A 23,053-nucleotide genomic window follows, 5' to 3' on the forward strand; every position below is an offset into this window, starting at 1 on the left:
ATACTACTAAATGCAATTCAAAATATTCTCGTACTTTTTAAAATTGCACTAGATTAACATATAAGGAATCATGGTTTACTCCCAAAAATGTTGTTCGAGAGCAGGACCGCTGATATTGTAGGCTACCTCCGACACAGTTGGTGGCAGCAACGCATCCGTGGGTCAGCTGTTCTGTTTAATATTAGTTTGTCCAAAAACAGCACTGGTGTAAAGTATTTAAGTAAAAAATACTTTAAAGTACTACTTAAGTCGTTTAGGGGGTATCTGTACTTTACTAATTTTTTTTACAACTTTTACATCACTACATTCCTAAAGAAAATGTAGTTTTTATGCCATACATATTCCCTGACTCCCAAAAGTACTCGTTACATTTTGAATGCTTAGTAGGACAGAAAAGGTCCATTTCACGCACTTATCAAGAGAACATCTTTGATCATCTCTACTACCTCTGATCTGGCAACTCACTAAACACAAATGCTTTGTGTTTCTGAGTGTTGGAGTGTGCCCCCGGCTATCCGCAAATTAAAAAACAATTATTCCATCTGGTTTGCTTAATATAAGACATTTTAAATAATTTATACTTTTACTTTTGATACTTAAGTATATTTAAAACCACATTATTTTCAACTTTAACTCAAATAGTATTATACTGGGTGACTCACTCTTACTTGAATCATTTCATAACGAGTTCTTTACTTTTACTCAAGTATGAGTAAAAAAAAAAAGTATGGGTACTTTTTCCACCACTGAAAAACAGTACGGTCAAATATCATCTATTGACAAGATAGTCGAGTGACCGCTCTTAGCAATGGAAATAAATGTCATCAAAGATGGAAGGAGGCGAGATTAGTTTGGACCATTCTATCCAACGAAAAGGCAGATACGCATGTGAACAAGCATTTTTTATTTTACTAGGCATGTCAGTTAAGAACAATTCTAATTTACAACGACGGCCTTCCCGTCATATATCCAATATAAAGTATTTGGGGGGGCAAAATGCCACGTGTGTCCACATATCAGTGCATTCGTAACAATTTAACCATTACGAAACGTATATTCGATCTAATAAGTCTTGACTTCCCTACAAAAATTATTCACTTCGTGGTCTTATTTTCGTGGACAGATTTTGGGCAGAGTAAACCATCTCGTTTCGTCCTCTCTGGTAAGGTTTGTCCCTGGCCTGACCGACACCGGTATTTGTTTACTTTACTGAGCACAGAGAAAGGACGATATTTTAAGGGGCTGTCGTCGTATGGGAAAACCCGAAAGCGCAATTTATGCACCCTCAGCGACCCAGGACATCGAGTTTAGAATAAATAGATTACTTTATGAACGTTTTTATAATATAGATTAAACGCGGCCTTTTTTGTTGCGTCTAGGCCTATTTGGATAAGTGAATTGCTTCGAGTGGGCGAAGATCAGTGTTTTCAGCAGTAACCTACAGATTCAATGATCCGTTCTCCAACTTGAGGTTGTAGTAAAATAACCCACATAGAATATATTATGGCAGCCTCAACAACTGCCCGGAGAATGCCGATGGGTGTGCGGACATTCAGTGAATTTCTGGAGATTGCTGTTGGCTCAGGTCGCTCACCTTGTCACACCGCGGGGTCAAGAGAACATATGAGACAAACCATCAGGTGAGATTAATACATGTATAATTTCGAGTGACAGCGTCAACCAATCAGTGGTGTACGTGCGCATTTTTGCATCTATTTCAATCCCCCATGGGGCAGGTTTTTGTTTACAACCAAGCACTGGTTGAAATAATGAAGGTCCACGCTGAAGAACATTACGTGCTTTCTGTATAATTAGCATTTAGGACTAAAACGTTCCCTTTTCAATCACATGTCATAGGCTATGCATATTGTGTTATACTTCATATTTGTTTCACTATGTAAGTAGTTGCCTTACTCTTTGTAAATCTTATATTTCTGACGAATTCTATTTCCATGACTGTCACAGTTATTTGTAGTGAGCACCTTGGGGTGTATTCATTACTCCAATTCTGTTGCAAACGTTTCTTCTGTTGCAAAACGTTTTTAAACCGGAACTGTTTACTCCAAATAGAAGACGTTTTGCAACGAAAATTTGAGTTTCTATTGGACCAATTCCGTTTGCTCTGTTTGCGTCCACTTGGTTCTTAAACAGTAAACTGTTTCCTTTACAATACTTAATGAATACACCCCACTCTAATACACATTAGAGATGTTGTGGTATTTTGAACATTTCCTCTCTTCGTCTCCCTTCCCCATCAGACACTTGTCATCATGTGGTATTGTAATGACCAGGACTCCCAGAGTGCTTTGCCACCAGCAGGACTGGGACATGATGACATCAGTTCCCCACAGCAGAACCTTCATGGGGTTCACCAATAAGAGAAAGGAGTACTCGGAGCGGAGGATACTGGGGTAAGACGGTACCACCCATGAAAGAAAATGTATTGTAAGACTATATTTCCATATGTACATGGTAAACCAGAGCTTGAATGCATAAATAGAAAGAAGTCATGGCTAGATTTCATATTAAAGTTTTTAAAAATAGGGCCTTTTCTATTTGAAACACAATATGGAAGTGGAAGCTGTTTATTAAGTTATGTAATGTTGTTGTTTTCAAACTCCTCTTACTATGCTGCTTCAGGTACTCTATGCTGGAGATGTATGATGTGGTAGCCAATGTGGATGACTACAAACTCTTTGTCCCCTGGTGTAAGAAGTCCCAGACCATCATGAAGAGGGCAGGCCACTCCAAAGCTCAGCTGGAGGTGGGGTTCCCACCCATTGTAGAACGATACACATCCATGATCAGTGTGGTGCGACCCCACATGGTCAAAGTAAGTTCATTCCGCTTAATTTGGGATTAAAAATTCCAGTAACTTTCCTAAAATTCCCAGGTTTTCCAGAGATCTTGGTTGGAGTATTGTAGAGTTCCTGCTTATTCCCTCCTGATTTTAGGAATCTTCCAACCAGGATTTCTGGAACACAGTTTTGCAACCCTACTTATCCCTCTTAATTTTGAATTATGATGATAATTGTTTATTTTGTGATAGGCTGTGTGCACAGACGGAACACTTTTCAACCACCTGGAGACGATATGGCGCTTCAGTCCTGGCATCCCTGGTTATCCCCGCACCTGCACTGTGGACGTTTCGGTGAATATGACAACCCTAGCTTGTGGCCCTTGTCTTTATCTTATGCTGCCCACCTCTCTTCTAATCTTGCTCTCTATTTGTGCATACACCCTTTGCATGTGAGCAGTCTGACAAAATTACACTACAGTGCATTCGGAAAGTATTCAGACCCCTTGACTTTTTTCACAATTTGTTATGTTACAGCCTTGTTCTTTTTCCTCATCAATCTACACAAAATACCCAATAATGACAAAGTAAAAACTTTTTTTTTTTTTTTTTTGCAAATGTATATATTTTTTTTAAAGATACCTTATTTACATAAGTATTCACACCCTCTGCTATGAGACTCAAAATTGAGCTCAGATGCATCCTGTTTCAATTGATCATCCTTGAGATGTTTCTACAACTTGATTGGCATCAACCTGTGGTTAATTAAATTGATTGGACATGATTTGGAAAGGCACACGCCTGTCTACGGTATATAACGTTCCACAATTGACAGTGCATGTCAGAGCAAAAACCAAGTCATGAGTTTGACGGAATTGTCTGTAGAGCTCCGAGACAGGGTCGTGCTGAGGATGCATTGAAGGTCCCCAAGAGCACAGTGGCCACCATCAAATGGAAAATGTTTGGAACCACCAAGACTCTTCCTAGAGCCGGCCGGCCAGCCGAACTGAGCATTCGGGGGAGAAGGGCCTTGGTCAGGGAGCTAACCAAGAACCCGATGGTCACTCTGACAGAGCTCCAGAGTTCCTCTATGGAGATGGGAGAGCCTTCCAGAAGGACAACCAACTCTGCAGCACTCAGCCACACTCAGCCAATCAGGCCTTTATGGTAGAGTAGCCAGACGGAAGCCACTCCTCAGTAAAAGGCACATGACTGCCCACTTGGACTATACCAGATGGCACCTAAATGACTCTGACCATGAGAAACAAGATTCTCTGGTCTGATGAAACCAAGATTTAACTATTTGGCCTGAATGCCATGCGTCACAGCTCGTGGAAACCTGGCACCACCCCTACGGTGAAGCAGAGTGGTGGCAGCATGATTCTGTGGGGATGTTTTTCAGCAGCAGGGACTGGGAGACCAGTCAGGATTGAGGGGAAATAAGAACGGAGTAAAGTACAGAGATCCTTGATGAAGACCTGCTCCAGAGCACTCAGGACCTCAGACTGGCAGGACAATGAACCTAAGCACACAGCCAAGACAACGCAGTAGTGACTTTGGGACAAGTCTCTGAATGTCCTTGAGTGGTCCAGCCAGAGCCCGGACTTGAACTTGATCGAACATCTCTGGAGAGACTTGAAAATAACTGTGCAGCGACGCTCTGTATACAACCTGACAGAGCTTGAGAGGATCTGCAGAGAAGAATGGGAGAAACACTCAAAATACAGGTGTGCCAAGTTTCTAGCGCCATACCCAAGAAGACTCGAGGCTGCAATCGCTGCCAAAGGTGCTTCAACAAAGTACAGAGTAAAGGGTCTGAATACTTAGCGTTGAAGCTGGAAGTTTACATACACCTTAGCTAAATACATTTAAACCCAATTCCTGACATGTAATCCCAGTAAATATTCCCTGTTTTAGGTCAGTAGGTTAGGTCAGGATCACCACTTTTATTTTAAGAATGTGAAATGTAAGAATAATAGTAGTGATTTATTTCAGCTTTTATTTATTTTATCACATCCCCAGTGGGTCAGAAGTTAACATGCACTCAATTAGTATTTAGTAGCATTGCCTTTAAATTGTTTAACTTGGGTCAAATGGTTTGGAGAGCCTTCCACAAGCTTCCCACAATAAGTTGAGATAATTTTGACCCATTCCTCCTGACAGAGCTGGTGTAACTGAGTCAGGTTTGTAGGCCTCCTTGCTCGCACACGCTTTTTCAGTTCTGCCCACAAATATTCTATAGGACTTTGTGATGGCCACTCCAACACCTTGACTTTGTTGTCTGTAAGCCCTTTTCCACAACTTTGGAAGTATGCTTGGGGTCTTTGTCCATTTGGAAGACCCATTTGCGAACAAGCTTTAACTTCCTGACTGTCGTCTTAAGATGTTGCTTCAATATATCCATATCATTTTCCTCCCTCATGATGCCATCTATTTTGTGAAGTGCACCAGTCCCTACTGCAGCAAAGCACCCCCACAACATGATGCTGCCACCAACGTGCTTTACGGTTGGGATGGTGTTCTTCGGCTTGCAAGCCTCCCCCTTTTTCCTCCAAACATAATGATGATTATTATGGCCAAACAGTTCTATTCTTGTTTCATCAGACCAGAGGACATTTCTCCAAAAAGTACAATCTTTGTCCCCATGTGCAAGTTGCAAACCGTAGTCTGGCTTTTTTATGGCGGTTTTGGAGCAGTGGCTTCTTCCTTGCTGAGCGGCCTTTCAGGTTATGTCGATATAGGACTCGTTTTACTGTGGATATAGATACTTTTGTACCTGTTTCCTCCAGCATTTCCACACGGTCCTTTGCTGTTCTGGGGTTGATTTGCACTTTTCTCACCAAAGTATGTTCATCTCTAGGAGACAGAATGCATCTCCTTCCTGAGCGGTATGACGGCTGCGTGGTCCCATGGTGTTTATACTGTGTTCTATTGTTTGTACAGATTAACGTGGTACCTTCAGGCATTTGGAAATTGCTCCCAAGAATGAACCAGACTTGTAGAGGTCTACAATTATTTTTCTGAGGTCTTGGCTGATTCCTTTAGATTTTCCCATGATGTCAAGCAAAGAGGCACTGAGTTTGAAGGCAGACCTTGAATACATCCACAGGTATACCTCCAATCTACTAAAATGTCAATTAGCCTATCAGAAGCTTCTAAAGCCATGACATTTTCTGGAATTTTCCGAGCTGTTTAAAGACAGTCAACTCCATGGATGTAAACTTCTGACCCACTGAAATTGTGATACAATGAAATAATCTGTCTGTAAACAATTGCTGGAAAAATGACTTGTCATGCTCAAAGTATATGTCCTAACCGACTTGCCAAAACTATATTTTGTTAACAAGAAAGTGGTTGAAAACAAGTTTTAATGACTCCAACCTAAGTGTGTCAACTTCTGACCTCAACGTTATGTAAATATTTAAGTTTTTAATCTTGTATATATTTGCAACATTTTTGAAAAACCTGTTTTTACTTCATCATTATGGGGTGCTGTGTGTATATTGACGTGGAAAAACGAGGCTTTAACGTAACAAAATATGGAAAAGGTCAAGGCGTCTGAATCCTTTCCTGTCTGTGTGTCTCTGGACAGCCCTTCAAATTAGTGGATTTGGCTATTTCAGCTATACCTGTTGCTGACTGGTGTATAAAATCTAGCACTCAGCCATGCAATCTCCCTAGACAAACATTGGCAGTAGAATGGCCTTACTGAAGAGCTCAGTGACTTTTGAAGTGGAAACTTCTAGGAGCAACCGGCTCAGCCGCAAAGTGGTAGGCCACACAAGCTCACAGAACGGGAACGCAGAGTGCTGAAGCGCGTAGCTCGTAAAAATCGCCTGTCTTTAGTTGCAACACTCACTACCAAGTTCTAAGCTTCCTTTGGAAGTAACGTCAGCCCAAGAACTGTTCATCTGAAGCTTCATGAAATGGGTTTCCATGGCCGAGCAGCTGCACATAGCCTAAGATCACCATGCGCAATGCCTAGCATCGGCTGGAGTGGTTTAAAGATTGCTGCCATTTGACTTTGGAGCAGTGGAAACGCATTCTCTGGAGTGATGAATCACGCTTTACCATCTGGCAGTCTGACGGATGAATCTGGGTTTGGCGGATGCCAGGAGAACGCTACCTGCCCCAATGCATAGTGCCAACTAAAGTTTGGTGGATGAGGAATAATGTTCTGTGGCTGTTTTTCATGGTTCGGGCTAGTTCCTTAGTTAGAATTAAGGGAGATCTTAACAGTACAGCATACAATTACATTCTAGACTAATCTATTCTTCCAACTTTGTAGCAGCAGTTTGGGGAAGGCCTTTTCCTGTTTCAGCATGACAATGCCCCCGTGCACAAAACGAGATCCATATGGTTTGTTGAGATCGGTGTGGAAGAACTTGACTGGCTTGCACAGATCCCTGACCTCAACCCCATTGAACAACTTTGGGATGATTTGGAATTCTGACTGCGAGTCAGGACTAATTGCCCAACATCAGTGCCCGACCTCACTAATTTTCTTGTGGCTGAATGGAAGCTAGTCCCCACAGCCATGTTCCAACATCTAGTGGAAAGCCTTCCCAGAAAAGTGGAGGTTGTTATAGCAGCAAAGGGTGGACCAACTCAATATTAATGCCCATGAGATGTTCGATGATCAAGTGGCCACATACTTTTGGTTATGTAGTGCATTTTCTCATTTTACTGTTTTTCTCTTGTTTGTCTTCTCTGATTTGATATTCTACCCTCTCCCTCCTTCCTGCCACACAGATCTCGTTTGAGTTCCGTTCCTTGCTCCACTCCCAGTTAGCAACTGTGTTTTTTGACGAGGTGGTAAAAAAGAATGTGTCTGCCTTTGAGCGCCGGGCCGGCACGCTCTACGGCCCACAGACTTGCGTCCCACGGGAATTAATGTTCCATGAGGTACACCAAACGTGAGGTTCATCTGGCATTGTGTGGCCTTGCCCCAAACCAGCCTGCACCTTCACCCTGGCAGTCCCCTGTATCACTTAGCTGGAGCAGCAGGACACTACACGACCCAGCCCCCATCAACCGCCTTCAGTCTCCATTACCACCAAGGCCCAGATACCAATAGCCTGGTCCCAGGTCTGTTTGTGCCGTCTTGCCAACTCCTATGGTCACACTGGCATGACAAACAGCTCTTCTGAGATCTTGGGCCATCTGTGACAGCAGATCTGTGACCAGGCTAAGCTGCCACTAGTGCATCCTCTTCACATTATAGAGTAAGGACCAAGCAATCAGTGTGGGCATCAGCCTGGCTTATCACCCTACACAACTATAGTTTACTTGAAAGTCCCATATCCTAGCCTGGATCATTTTCTTGTAAAAAGCTGCCATCTACCTCCTCACAAGGGTACACTCTTCAGCACAGACCCCTTGTTGCATTGACGTGTGTGTGCGCAATTTTAAAATAATAATCCTAAGTCTAATTGTAAAACAAAAAAGCCACTACGCAAATCAGAATAGATTGAATTTATTGCTGTGTAATCATGAGTGAGCAGGACACTATTGAGTGAAAGAATGACATGGACCATTTTGAGTACGTCATAGTATATGACTGCTTTAGACACTGTAGATTGCTGAAGAGTGGGTGCAGGTGCACTCCACTGACCTGCTAGGTTCTAGTCATCCTATCCTGTAAAATGAATATATCTTAAAGGGGCAATCCATAGTTGAAACAATAACAATTTAAGCATGCTCCCCAACCACTGTTTCGGTAAAAAGCTGAGGGATTGGGTTGGATAAATGTAACTACTCTCAAATTCATAGACAGATCTATGGATACCTGGACTGACTATCCATGATATCAAAATTATAGTTTTAACCATGCCGATGTTAAAATATATGTTGAGGCTATACAGTTATTTGTATTTTTTACATTTGCTTTGTTTGCTTGTTTACAAACATTGGTAATAAAACAAGTTTATATTTTGGTTTCTGATGGGGTAAGCTCGTGAGGCGTTTAAGTTATTTGTCAAGAATCAAATTAATTCTTTGTCCAAAAATGGATTCAGCAACTGCAGATTGCCCCTTTTTTTTAAATATATTTTAAATGTATTGTTCATACCAATAAGTGCTTTTTAAAAATTATTTATTATATATATATTTTTAAATAGCAAGCCAACTGCTTCCTTTGTGTAGAGAGAATGTTGTTAAAGTGCTTCATTTTTCATTAGATTAAAACAATCATTGGTCATTTGCACCTTACACACATTAAGCACATTAAATTGTCTTCAATGTTAAGCTTTATGTAAATATGGAGAACAGGAGCTGTGAAAATTCTATAAAGTGTCAACAGAAGCTGCCTAGCGAGTTCATAAATGAAACAAGACAAAGTATTGCAATTATTTATGCATGCACAATATGGCTACTTGTGTTTGGATATTTTCTTTGGAATTGCATTTCTGTTTTGCCTTTGTTTTAATGGGAATACATTTGAATTTCATTTTAGTTCATGTGTAATAACAAAGGGCTCAGTCAAACCGATTTGTTTAATATACCGGTATGTATTTGCCCTCTGCTATGATGGTGGTATTTTCTCTCAGGTGTCATGAAAGGTGAACATAGGAAGCAAGTGTACGTCTTATAAGATTTAAGACTATTCGTTTGTTATTAAAGCAAGAATCCCGGACTCATAAGAAATGTCTCAATACTTCAAAGCAACTTCCTGTCTTTATCCAGTCTCCGGCATCAAACACAGGTCGTAGTACTGCTTTTGAATCTAATTGCACTTGACAAGTAGAAGCAAAGTAGTACAAGCCACAAAGCTAGGTGTTGATGCCATATTGCATTCATTTACCCAGTCCTTTCTTATCAGTGAGCTGTAAGAGACTGGATATGGAAAATGAAACTATGAAGTGTGTGTGAATGTAAGGCAATTTCATTTGTGTGTATTGTAAATGGAGGTGGAACGAATCCTCCTACTGTATTCATAATTAGGCCTACCTTTACTTATTATTTCAATTAGTTCTAAGTGAGAAATAATGCACAGATGGGTGTTGAGACCCATAGAGTGTATGAGCATAGTATGTTGTTTGAGTTTTGCATGCTGATCAGTTGTTTTGCCTGTTAATCATACTTTAGTGTGTATGCATTTCCACCTGTAGCCATGGTATCAGTTGTACAGCAAACACTACAGTGTACTGTGCTCTCCTTTTCTTTTCCATTAGAAATTCTGGTTTTGACCATGAGCAACTGGACACTGCTCAATACAAAATGAGTTATCAATGGAATATTGGGAATATGTGTGCATGCAATGTAGTTATAGAGCCAAAGAGATTTCCACCACTCGTAAATGAGTTGTTTAAAAAAATAAAATGGGATTGTTCCCGACGATATACTTTTTGAGAATCATGGGAGTGTAATGTAATCTAGCCATAAATCACTGCTTTCAGAAGTTGTGGCATGTAGCAAGCTGTTCAGGTCACCTTTGGGATTTGCTCAAGTTAGAAAACTTTGGCAGGTGGTGTAGAGCTGTGGGGACTCTTGTTAAGAATGCCTTGGTTTGTCGCTATGTAGCAAGGGACGTGCAGGGGTGGGTGTGATGCGGCCTTTTCAAAAGGAAACCAAAGCGCAAGCAACGAGAGCAGGGTGTTGGTATCTGGGCCAGTTATTATTAACGACACAGAGAGGAGATAGTTAAAAGACCAATTTTCCTATTATTACAAATCTCCCGTAAACCACCATATCCATGACACTCAAATCACAAAATAAGAAAACCAATTACTTGCATATTGCATGATACTTCACCTAACCAGAACAATATCAATTGATTGTTGAGGACATGAAGTTCACTAAAAGCCCCACTTCCTTGTTAATAATTCAGCTATCGAGCCTTGTAAACAGAGCCTCATGACTACAGTTGGGCCTTATGCAACAGCGGTTGACACTAATTGGTTGTTTCAGTGTGTGTAACATTATCCTCTGGCTGGTCTCATGACTGCAGTTCTTCACAGAGGCAGAGCTGAGACTTGCTGGGCAGATTTGACACTGTCCTTATGGTAAACCGGCTGGTTGTGTGTGCTTTTACATGCACAGTATATTCCTTAAATTCAACACCGAGAAATCCCAGACTATCAAAATCCTTTCATGTACAGTCATCCAGGAATGGATTACCAGTGACTTTGGAATTTTCCATCTTATTGAATAAAGCCAGTCAGTTTCCAACCTCTTTACACACAAGTAAAAGCAAACATGACACCAAGTGTTATTAAAATCATTTATTGGTTTTCCATTTTTGTTGTCCTCGGCTCCTTTCTCACATTTGACCTATCTAGCCCCATCCCGCTATAGTTTCCCAAATGCATTCAACTTCAATGGCTCTTCCCTGGTTTCACAGTCTCCTACACCTGCTTTGATCAGAAACAACCAGATGTTCCACAAGACAAACTAAGAAAAAAAACAAAAATGTGAAGCCCAAGAGACAAAAGCAAGGCATATAAAATTGAAGTAAAAGTCAAACATGGATTATTTTGTTTTTCAAGTGAGCAGGGTCCCACTGATGCGACAAGATGGAGTGTTGATAATCCTATATTGAAGCAGACAAGGAAAGCTGCTATGGACCAACTGCTGCTATGGGCCTGAGAGCCAGCTTGAATCAGTCAAAGCAAACATCCACTTAGCAGAAGAAGCCCATACAAATGGGCAATAGATTTATTTACAAGACAGCCAGAGTACGTACATCTACTTCATTGTAAGAGTAACTTTCAAAACATGTAAAACTGAAATATGGTGATGAGTGAGGTTGGTTGGAAGTCACACAGCTGTATGACTGAGCAATATGGTTGCGTAGGAGCTCATACATTCAAGCTATACATATTTATAACTATATACAAAGTATAAATAAAACTACAAATGATGTACCCACTATAGGATTATCCTCTCTATACATTACATGGTTATTCAGTCAACAACCAAAACCTCTAATAAAAAAGGACTAAATCAAAATAGGGGTTTTCCTATTTCTATTTTGGAGTAGCAGCTCAAATCACTGAAGCACTCTTTTGGCGCATAATTAACAACATACATTATACTCCAAAATTAGACAGGACCACAACAGATAAAAAGCTCTTCTTGGCTGCATACTTATGTTCAAGCACATACTAAAAGCAGAACGCCATGTCCTTCTCTCAATCCTTCAAATATATAAGTCTATGCCATTACTATCAGGCCTTTGGGTACTCCAGGCTACAACCAAAGGTCCTCGATCATATGCTCCTACCTACACATATCAATCCTACATTTCAAAAGATGCCCAGACAGAAAATGAAAGGAAAGAATGTAAAACAAGTTGAATGACAAAAATAATGTTATTTTGATCAGAGGTGTGTTCAAGGTTAAAATCCATTGAAGTCAGGGAATCTGGTGAGACAAAAAAAGATTTAAAGGGGCAGTACTTTTTTAAAATTGTTTTTACTGATTTGCATTCTTCCTTGGATATATTGAACATCTTCAATAGAAGTTAGATACTTTTACAAGGTTGAACCTTTTTCCTTTACTGGAGTGTAGCTACTGCTAGAGTATAGTCAGGGAGAAATTGCATAGAGAAACGTGGTGAGGGTTTCAGGCAACAACAAAAAATATATTTCCCTGTTGGTTCAGATTAGGCAAGACTTTCCAGACAATATTGACGCTTCAGCAAACATCAGCAGAAAAATGTGACTCAAATTAAAAAAGTTACTTGCATCCTTACTAAGTTAGCAAAAATGTTTGTCAAACTACCACAAGTTAAATATAGATGTAAGACATACTCAAGTGAAATCTCAATTGATGACAATTTGTGATTTCTCTAATTCCCCACATAAAATTACATTTTTTATGTAGCCTGGAAATCAAACTGCTCAGAGTGAAACAATGGTAAAACAGAGCCATCAGGTTGGATTGCATACGACTTAAGCCCCTTGACATCTTCAATCAGTTGGTGCAGCCCAGTCCTCACAGGCACATGGGGATGAGATGCCAGCAGACTGCATTGGCCTACTGTACTGTAAGTGGCTTGAGTCTGAGGAACAGAGGTAGGTGGAAACTAATACCGAGGTGGGGCAGTCCAGACCACATTACCAGAGGCATGGGGTTAGAGAACACTGGAAATAAATTATAGTTTTCATTTCTAGGCAGGTGAAGTGTATACATGATTACCTACCGAACACAGTCTCACACTAAATCAGGACCATGCAGACCTTTCAGGGGGCAAGTGCCCCCCCACCAAAAAAAACTCATAATTCACATTTTAAAATTCTGAACATGCCAACTGCCTCTGTAGTGAACATTTTACCAAATCTGAGCATAGACATTAATTTTTGCAAAACACTCACTCATCACATATTGTAAGGAAGCTATTTACAGTGCCTCCTGATTGACATGGGGAAAAGAGGGTGAGCTGACAGCAGATCATTGATTGACTTGCTAGTTAGCAAGCTCCATTGTTTTTTAATGATTGTGATTTATCTTCAATGCTCTTAAAATAATAACGTAACATAATATTAATTATCTTCTAACTCAAGATATATGGCTGGCTAGTGGCTTTTGTGGATATTTTTGTATATGGTGATTCGCTAGCGTCTAGACTGCCTGTGTTGCTGCCGACTGAGGAAGGGATGGAGTTGGGTCAGAGCGAGGGTCGTTGATGCAACCGTTCCTCTCCGTCTTTTTGCCTCTCTCTGCTGCACGTATCAGCCAACCAGACTGAATATTGATGATGTTAATCAAAATGTTATGCTGCTGCGGTAGTACTGTTGACATTTACACACACTCGACCGGTGGCCACATCTCAAGCCATGCATGTTTGGAGACCAGCATACACAATCTCAGTACAGGGCAGTCTGGGATAAAGGTGCAACCTGGCATGCGCAAGCTCTGTACAGGGCAGACCATCAGGGGCAACCAACGGACAGGGTGGGTGACCTTGACAACGTCACACCGACTTGCGGGCAATGGTTTCAGAACAAAACTTTATACAAAAAAAATAATTATACCACAACCCAAAAGGGCACTTGGCGAGTGGGAGGGCCAAGGGACAGGAGCTGGGAATAGGTTGACTTCTATCTGTGCACGTGCCTGCACTAAATCATGTAAATATTAAAAAGCCCTTTTTGGATTAATTTAAAAAATAAAATAAAAAGTGTACTGTCTCTTTGAATCTCTTCCATGGGGATGGGTGCAAGGTCAGCTTTAATTTGAAATACGCCATGCAAGTGACGCGACAAGTAGCCTTGTAGTTTGAAAAAAAAAAAAATTCTAGGCTTTTTGAATGGTCTTCAAATGAGCAAAAATGTAGCGCAATGGTTGTTTTAATGAATTTGATGATATAATCTTGAAGCCCATTCAAAAGACCAGGGACATGAACACAGAAGTATGATGTAGGAACGCGTCACTTGCACACAGTATTTCCTCCCCCTCATCTTCTTCAGCCGGACTTATTGGCCCCCACCAGGGTCATGAGTCCGTCTGTGCTCATGGACTTGGGGCGCTCCAGAGGGAAGCCCAGGGCTCGGCTCCAGATAAGTTGGGCCAGCACACCCAGAGCTCGGGACACACCAAACAGCACAGTGTAGTAGTTCATCTCTGTCATCCCATAGTACTGTAGCGGAGAAGGAGAGAGGTCAGGGATGATTGAAACGCTGAACTCACAGGTGCTAATATGTGCTGTGATGCTTTTGATTAAAACACATCTGGCTAACACTGACCAGTCAAACAGCCCACTTACAAATTCAAGGTGGTCCAAAAAAACGGATCTGTATTACATGACAATATATGCAGTACAATAGGACATTGTTAAGGAGAACAACCTCATCTCTCTCACCTGCAGCAGCACTCCACTGTGGGCGTCGACATTGGGCCAGGGGTTCTTGGCCTTGCCCTGCTCCAGCAGTACTGGGGGCACAATCTTGTAGAGCTGGTGCACCAGTTTGAACATGGGGTCGTTGGGCAGGTGCTTGAAGGCAAACTCCTGCTGGCATTGGTACCTGGGGTCAGTCTTCCTCAGGACAGCATGCCCATAGCCTGGCACCACCTATGGGGGTGAGAGAGGGTGTGAAGGGTGATTAGCAAGGTTTACCCTTCTCTCCGGGTTAACTAGTTCTTAACGCAAGGGATGTTTGAAACCGAGAAGCACAACATGGGATTACTTCTTGCAAATACTTTATGGAACTAAAAACCACGCTAGTGATGCCATATGGCCTCATAAGGCTGTTATGGTCACTGGTGGGTAAGGCAATATGTGTCATAGTAGTGAAGCCAAATGTTTTGAGCCATCTCTTACCCTGCCAGACTTGAGTGTGTTCCAGATGTAATCCCTCATCTTCTCATCAGACACCTCCCCTCCCATCTCCTTCTGCAGGGCTGTCAGCCACACCAGCACCTCCTACAGGGCACACAGAGAAACACATGAGAAACACTAATAACCTCAGCAAGGCTAAAACAGAAATACTATTATAATGCCACTCAATGACTGCTTATGATATGTATAAGGATCATGTCTATCCATTCATGACTCCAAGAGAGATCAGGTCAGTGAGTCAAGAGTATGTAAATTCTAGTGGAGCAGAGGACAGGATTGACAGACCTGGTTGGCCAGCCCATGCAGAGGTCCAGCCAGCCCGTTCAGAGCAGCACTGAAGGAGAGGTAAGGGTCAGAGAGAGCACTGCCCACCAGGTGACTGGTGTGGGCACTGACGTTACCTCCCTCATGGTCACTAAAACAGGAACCCCAGAGACAGTTGGTTACTATGTTATTCATCACAAAATTGGAATTGACAGTAAATTATTACTAATGTGTTTACAGACCTATATTCAAATACAGATTTATCCAAGACACCATTTTTAATTGTGTCTAACAAAGAATTGTTGTCCTGTCAAGTGCAATATATGAACACTAGAGGGCAGATAACATACATTTGAGAGTTTCACAATTCTCTATCCTTCAATGTCAGAATTTAATAGACAAAATGGCTGCCCCCCCAAAAGTCAAATAAATCAATGACATAATGGTTAATTCTAATATGAATACATGGGTTTTGTATAGCGCGTTTCAATGACCAGGGCCTGAAACTAACTTTTTGGTTCACCAACCACTGTGGCAGGTTTTTGTTGCCAAAAATAAGCATGCTAAGTAATGTTTCTAAAACAATAAAATGTATTACTAGTAAGAAGTGACCAGAGCCTTTTAACCAAAATATATAAATACATTTAAAAATTAAAAGCTCTGACTTCTCACCCCCTACTAGCACTGACCTTGCTGAAAGATAATTGTTCCACAATAAAGTAACTAACTATGACTCAGATATGTGGTTGTCCCACCTAGCTTTCTTAAGATGATTGCACTAACTGTACGTCGCTCTGGATAAGAGTGTCTGCTAAAATGACTAAAATATACATTTAATAGGACAAAAATGTTCAGCTGCCCCTTTAAGGGTGGGGGTTACCGTAGCATTTGGAGCCACTTGAAGCTCCATCATAGTCCCAACATGTATGCCTAAGCACAGCAATGTTCTCGAATATTGGACCGTTGGCATTCATACCTTTCAAAATTCTCAGCACAGCTCAAGTCATTTCTCCAACCGTCACCACATTCAAATTCGTTTTTTATTGTTATTCTGTTTGTTTTTTAATCCTCTTATGTTTGTTGTGTAGTAATATATCCGTTTTGATTTTCATCCTTTTAATTTTTTTTTTTCCTGTGAAGCACATTGTCAAGCATTCCATGTCTGAAATGTGCTGTATGAATAAAGCTTGATTTGAATTGAATAGAGGACGCATACCGGAGACGCGCTGGTTGGGAATTGTGGGGAGGTAAGCATTCGGGGCGTTGTCCCCCCACTGATGGTGGTCTCAGAGCCACGTATCTACAGCACGTCACAATGGGGTGCTGGATTATCGCATCCTAGTGTCTGTGGAGTAAGATTTAAACTCGAGTCGTCAGTCACAGCGTGCCTGTGAGATCATCGGACTAGTAGCCGAGGCGTCTTCGCTAGCAGTTGAAGCAAACTCAAACATTGAAAAACAACCTCGCTATTGAACAAAACAATGTAAATAGCCGAGAAACACTCCCTTTAGTAGACTTTAGTAAATTAGACCAACTTTCATGAGAAGCTCTTCTAAAAATTAATCTTCAGTGCACACAGCTTCCCAACCAGGCAGTGTTGCTGCGTGAAGTGGGATATACATTATAGGATTCGTAGTTCTTTGTGTGATTAGCTGCCAGCCATGAAACAAAAGGACAAACGCTTTGTAAACAGCTAAATGAGCTCATACTTAACTTCTAACTCTATTTTACGTGAAACGCTTCACTGTGGAACCCTGAGCACACCACCCTCCAACATGGCTGGTGAAATAGACATCTTACCCGCCAATGCCAAAATCTGCCCGCATTTGGCGTGCGTTCATTTTTGGCTCCGTCAATGGCCCAAATACACCTAGATGGTAATAATGGTTGAAATGTACGTCCTTAAGACTGGTTTCCCAGACAATTTCAACCTAGTCCTGAAAAAATAACCTACTTAAAATGGAAATTCTTCAGCTTAATCTGAAACTGGCCCATAGTACAATACCTGTGGATGGTAAGGTAGAGCCTCATTAGTTCAGTGAACTCAGCAGAGTCGCTGTAGCCCAGCATGTTGGCGAAGTTAGCGGACCAGTCCAGGTTGGAGTCGATGGCGCCGATGCTGCTGCCCTCACGGTACAGGTTACGGTAGATCTTAGCCGCAACACACGGCAACTTGGCAATCAAGTCCATGGAGTCCTCATAGATGAACTGGAATAGGGTAGGGTAGGTAGTTTAATCAACAGTCAGTAGACTATCTCCCACAGGATCTAAATGAACGACATGATAAATCACACAATTACTTCTGCAAGTGTAGTTATTTTCTGTTGACGTTTCGGTCTGTGAGCTTTTTCTAGACTGTCTGTCAAATTCTGGGAATGTAATTCCTTGCACCCCGCAAGAAACGGTGTTGATTTATTTTAGCCTCTTATTCTAACCAGGAAGTTGAGGAAAATATATGCTCTTTTTCAAGGGAGACCTGGTGTGCATGTTAACATTTGCCATTAAAGAATGAACAGACACTTGAAAAGCACTTTAGTGAGGATGACTCATCCATCCAGCATCACCCTGCTTTAATGTATTTACCCACACCTGACTGTACTGCATTGTAGTGTAATGGAATGAATGCAAACCTGGGTTTTAAAGTGGTATTTTACATTTTTCAAGTACTTTGATCGTCAGCTTTAGCCCGCCTAGAGGGCCAGATGTGCGAAGTTTACACCTTCGGGACTATTGTTATTCATTTTGCCAGGCAAGCTCAATCAAGACACAGCCAAAGTATTTGAAAGATTTCAAATACTAGGTCTGTGAAGATTCTGTATGTGTGACTCACCTCCCAGTACTTGGCCTTGTTGACGCCCTCAGAGTAGGCCCGGGCAAAGCTGCTCTCGCTGTTCAGAGCTGTGATGGCAGCACTGAACTGGGACATGGGGTGCAGGTTGGTGGGGAAGTTATCTAGCATGGTGACCACGTGGGAGGGGAGTGCTGCCCGCTTAGCCCATTCTTTGGACAACCAGCTCACCTGAAAGATGGGATGCAAATAGGATTGGCGCGTTCAAATAGGGACAATAAAAATGCCACAAGTCAGAACGGAAATGTTCTTTAATCCCAAACACTATAAATCCCCGCCACATGGCTACGGTTGTAGAACTTCAATGTGAGTCATCAGGAACAAAAAGTAAAACTCGATTGTTGCCATGCCTTCCTCCTAAACCATAAAATAACTTGCTTGTAGTATGTAATAACATAGGAAATTCCTCAAGCTGAGACATATGAGGGTCAAATTAGACCTCCTCTTAAGGTGGCTTCAAGACAGTGCTGCAGCAAACACTACTTCTGGTAGTTTTTCTGAATACAGTTCTCTGTTTCACTACAAGGAAGCAAATAACAAAAAGTTGATTGGTCATCTCTGTGTGTGTGTATATATATACACACACACACACATATTTTATTTGAGCAGACAATCCTCCCATTCTAACCCTAGCCCATCCAGTGTTAGCCCCTTCACACCTGTTCCTCTGTGGGGACCTGTCCTGTGACCAGCAGCCAAAAGAGGCCCTCGGGCAGTGGCTCCTGACCTCCTGGAGCCTTGGGCAACAGCTGCTGACACTCCGGAATGCTGTAGCCCCGGAAACGGATTCCCTAATGAAAGGAACAGGACGTACAAGGAGTCATGCTTAATATAGTCATCATATATGGCAAATGAGCGTAGTCTAAAATGATGGCACAACAAAGGGGGAGTAGTTACTGCAAATGCAACTTTATCAACAGAATTATTTGGAATAACTGAACATTCTAGGACTCTTAACTGCCACCAGCTGAGGTTACTGGAGGACCAGTGAGATAACACTTCCATTGACACCAATTTATTTGAAATTCAATGCATGTAATCAGAAGCAATTTAGATAAGTGCCTATATGGCTTACACACAAAGGTTAATGGTGCTCAGCGTCAACACTTCAATTATTCTGTGGGTGTTACTGTTTAATGGATTGTGTGTGTTGTGAGGACAGGAAACACACCTCATCAGGATCCAGCACTGAGGTCTCGTACACCAGACCCTTCATGCCCCTCATCCCACCATAGACCTGTAAAACAACACACAAACACAAATTACATTCTGTACAGAAAGCTCAATTAAGGCTAGACTGATTTGCTCTTTGACCAGTCCAGAAATAGCATGCATCTCTAAAATCAAATGCGTAAGGAATCAGATGAACCATAATCCTAATCCGTCTGCATTATTCAAAGCCATAATAACGGTGAAGAGTTCATGTGAATGATAAACATGCGTGGATGACACAGGCAAAGCAGAGGTGTGTGTGACCCGAGAGTGAGCCTGCAGTGATAAATGGTGTGTGAGGCAAGAGTTGTGACTCAGCTATGACTGTGCTCAGCTGGCAGGGAACTGGCTTAGACATTACATGACCTATAGTATGCTAAAAGGGAGATGGCTGAGGGGCAACATCAGACCCAATCTGGTGGAATTTAGAAACGGTTATACCATGGTTTCTCTGATCTGTATGTGGTTTATTTCTACATCAAAAGCCTTTCTGATTCTCTTGTATGGTTTTACCAACATCAGGTTCTGAGTTACTGAATATGGGTTAGTTACTTACCATATCAACAGTGATCGATCCAATGTTGGTTTTTCCATACTGCTGTTTGAAGCTCTTGATCCTACTTTGTTCTTTTGGAATAAGGTCTGTTAGAACATCCTTTAGATTCTGCAAAAACACAGACATGTCTCACTAAAAGCTCAGTCAAAAATTACATCAATTCAAAAACAGCCTATATAAAAAGACAACTACAGAGAGCCTAGTGAACTTGTGTTAATCAAACAAACATTAGATCCAAAACATTCACTTGAAAGACACTGGCTTATAAAGTTATCCGCATGGTACATAATGACAGAGAGAACAGAGAGGGAAACCATCTCTTTTTGTCAACCCCTATTAAAACAGATTAACATCATGCTTTACTAACAATGATGATAATAAAGGGCAAATTCATGAGTTCTCTTGAAGAGGTAGTCTGATAGTACTTACTGTTGAGGAGCTGGCATGTCTGGACGCCACAAGGATGCAGGTGACATTCTGCAGAGGAAAATGCAAGTATCAGAAAACATCAGCCTGAGTATATATGGTCAAAAACCAGAGTTGTCTGCTTTCCAATTTCCAAACTGTAATACCTGCATCTACTAAAACTAGGCCTAATTGAATCATTGAGCTGACAGTATCATCAAATCCTGATTGCTTGCTGCTCCTCAGTTAGCCTATATCCCGAGTGGCACAGCGGTCTAAGGTACTGCATTGCAGTGCTAGAGGAGTCACTAGAAACAACCTGATTCGAATCCAGGCTGTATCACAACCGGCCGTGATTGGGAGTCCCATAGTGTGGCGCACAATTGGCCCAGCGTCATCCGGATTTGGCCGGTGTAGGCAGTCATTGTATAAGAATTTGTTCTTAACGGACTTGCCTCGTTAAATACAAAATAAGGGTTCTCCAACTGTTGTCCCACGGGCAAAATTTGGCCCACAAGTGATTTTATTTTCCCCCAAGTTCATATTTTTATTGTTGGACATTAAAAAAGACTAAAAACACCTGCAAAACATCCCCAAGCAATTATAATTAGGGAAATCTGTTACAAAGTATTCCCACGCATAATAGAGAGATATGTAATTATGTTCCGGCCCCCTGACCATCCGCTCGAGAACAAAAATAATAAATTGGCCCACCACTGAATGTAGTTTATGAGCCCTGGCCTAGATATCTAACTCCAGAGCAGTGCCATTCCTGGATTATAGATAGGGCAATCAACATCCTTACTGATTTAACATCAACTGTGGCTTTACGCAAAAACTTCAGCTACAATCCAACATCAACCATAGAAAAATCTAAAAGAGGCCTGTGTGGAGTATCTGAGAAGGACTGCTCTGTATGCAAGCCATCTGACCCACTGTCTGTGCTGAAGGAAACAAGCAGGACCTGCCTTTTTAAATAGTAGCACAATCATGGACGACAGTCAGGAGGACAAGGAATCCTTGGCAGAGAACGCACAAAAAGAGATTGGAGAAGGGATAAAAGGACCATCTGGCAGAACTGAAATAGACAAGGTATTGAACAGGCTAGCCAACAAACCTTTACAAGACAACGCTGACAAAGGAACTAGGAAGAAATGCAACCAAGTTTCTGAATGGGCAAGCACCGTCTTAAATCACTATGCATATGTCTAATTACAACATGTAACATTTGAAGTGGTCTGCTTTAATGGATAATATATTCCCTTGGATAGGCCTACTGGGAGTCATACTGAAATATCCTACAAATTCCCTCAAATGACAGTCCCTGAACATCAAATTCTAGCTGATATAATGACACAGGTTCTGGTAAATCAAAGACATTTCAAAGATTCCTAACTGCAATGCTCGGATAATTGACAAGGAATTTCCACTCTGTACAAAGTTCAGAGAAACAAAATCCTGAGGCATCATCTCTGTCAGAGGAGTTGAAGGTGCACAGTCCAAAGAAGGTGGCACAAAGAAGGGGATTATTGTGATGTGTCAGCTGTCTTGGAAATAGAAATATCTGGGCAGGAGGTTAATTGATTAAGCAGTACTGTAGGTTACAATCTGACGCCTAACCAGGAAGGTAGCAGTGGCACCCAGGAATCAATACGGACCTCTATGAAACAAACAAGACAGAATTTAATCAATGTGTGTTCTTAAGCGTGACACAGGCATAGACTTATTAGATATTAGATAGCTAAATTAAAGGGACACTTCGGGATTTTGGCCATGAGGCCCTTTATCTACTTCGCCAGAGTCGGATGAACTCGTGGAAACCATTTTTACCATTCTTGCTACATTGCTAGCAAGATGGAGAGACGTAGCAATAATACAACACCTGGAAATGAACAAACCTAGAAAGTTGTTGTTGTGTTGGCTAATAGCTATGAATGGACATGTTAGCGCTGAAGGTCAAATGAGGGGAATAAGAAGATGTGGATGAGCATGTTGACTAGCCAGCCGATTAACTTGCCACTGTTGGCAGTTATAGTAGCTAGCTATAAGAAATAGTAAAGATTTTGGATTATTCAAGCATGCAGTTCAACTTAATTCCATGTGAGAGGATAGACACATAGCCTGAGGAGGGTCATGTTTGACAGTTATCTAATCGTAGCTAACTAGCATGTGCCATCTCCTGTGTCAACTGACTAGCTCGCAGATAACCTTAACAAACTGACGAAACGCGCCAGTGCCAACACAAAAATCGTTTACAAGAAAGAGGACCATCGTTGCCAAGCACCAAAACTGTGTAGCCACTACTAGCGTACATGAATGTGCTTTAAAATAACAACCAACCATTTTCCTGGCGAAAATATAACTGTTAGCTAGCTAACGTTAGTTGAAATGCAAGCAAACTACTACAGTTACAGCTAACACTGACGCGTCCACCCTACTTGGGATATGTCCTTTGCCACGACTTACCTTTGAATTAAGGAATCTTGGCGCTAACCTGCTGATACCTGTAGTCAGAAAGGACATGGTGTCTGTGAAGAAAATATAATTTATTGTATTTCCGAAAGTCAATGGCTGAAGGTGCCCCGACAGAAAAAGCACTACTGAAGGTTGAAGATGGATTGGGGCCCGCATGTAGGCGTATCGTTGATTGGACGGTGGTTGTAACGAAATGTAACCTGATTGGTCAGTTGA

The 23,053-nt window shown here is 41.6% G+C and overlaps 2 protein-coding genes across 2 annotated transcripts; one reads left to right on the top strand and one right to left on the bottom strand.

Moving 5' to 3' along the window:
• The first annotated feature begins 1,116 nt into the window (after positions 1 to 1,116).
• LOC135528331 (coenzyme Q-binding protein COQ10 homolog A, mitochondrial-like) lies at positions 1,117 to 10,137 on the top strand. The gene is made up of 5 exons (XM_064957330.1): positions 1,117 to 1,640; positions 2,259 to 2,411; positions 2,641 to 2,833; positions 3,050 to 3,151; positions 7,550 to 10,137. The coding sequence occupies exons 1-5, from the start codon at positions 1,504 to 1,506 to the stop codon at positions 7,715 to 7,717; spliced, it is 753 nt and encodes a 250-aa protein (XP_064813402.1). The 5' UTR covers positions 1,117 to 1,503; the 3' UTR covers positions 7,718 to 10,137.
• An 867-nt stretch (positions 10,138 to 11,004) lies between these two features.
• On the bottom strand, positions 11,005 to 22,999 carry LOC135528329 (citrate synthase, mitochondrial-like). Its single transcript, XM_064957329.1, has 11 exons — positions 22,829 to 22,999; positions 20,387 to 20,434; positions 19,958 to 20,065; positions 19,361 to 19,426; positions 18,849 to 18,980; positions 18,172 to 18,360; positions 17,347 to 17,549; positions 15,363 to 15,492; positions 15,060 to 15,161; positions 14,601 to 14,810; positions 11,005 to 14,378 (listed from the first exon to the last, which is right to left on the bottom strand). Exons 1-11 carry the CDS (start codon positions 22,991 to 22,993, stop codon positions 14,205 to 14,207), a joined length of 1,527 nt encoding a protein of 508 aa, XP_064813401.1. The 5' UTR covers positions 22,994 to 22,999; the 3' UTR covers positions 11,005 to 14,204.
• Between the last annotated feature and the right edge of the window lie 54 nt (positions 23,000 to 23,053).

The sequence above is a fragment of the Oncorhynchus masou genome, chromosome 33 (assembly GCF_036934945.1).
Source record: "Oncorhynchus masou masou isolate Uvic2021 chromosome 33, UVic_Omas_1.1, whole genome shotgun sequence".
Classification (NCBI taxonomy): Eukaryota; Metazoa; Chordata; class Actinopteri; order Salmoniformes; family Salmonidae; genus Oncorhynchus; species Oncorhynchus masou.

Excerpts from the sequence above, each read along its gene's own strand:
- LOC135528329 (XM_064957329.1), bottom strand. The coding sequence starts at position 22,993 with ATGCGGGCCCCAATCCATCTTCAACCTTCAGTAGTGCTTTTTCTGTCG. Across the intron at positions 17,550-18,171 it reads ACAAGGCCAAGTACTGGGAG|TTCATCTATGAGGACTCCAT; the intron begins GTGAGTCACACA and ends ACCCTATTCCAG. Across the intron at positions 15,493-17,346 it reads CTCTACCTTACCATCCACAG|TGACCATGAGGGAGGTAACG; the intron begins GTATTGTACTAT and ends TTCCTGTTTTAG.
- LOC135528331 (XM_064957330.1), top strand. The coding sequence starts at position 1,504 with ATGGCAGCCTCAACAACTGCCCGGAGAATGCCGATGGGTGTGCGGACA. Across the intron at positions 2,834-3,049 it reads TGCGACCCCACATGGTCAAA|GCTGTGTGCACAGACGGAAC; the intron begins GTAAGTTCATTC and ends ATTTTGTGATAG. Across the intron at positions 3,152-7,549 it reads CCTGCACTGTGGACGTTTCG|ATCTCGTTTGAGTTCCGTTC; the intron begins GTGAATATGACA and ends CCTGCCACACAG.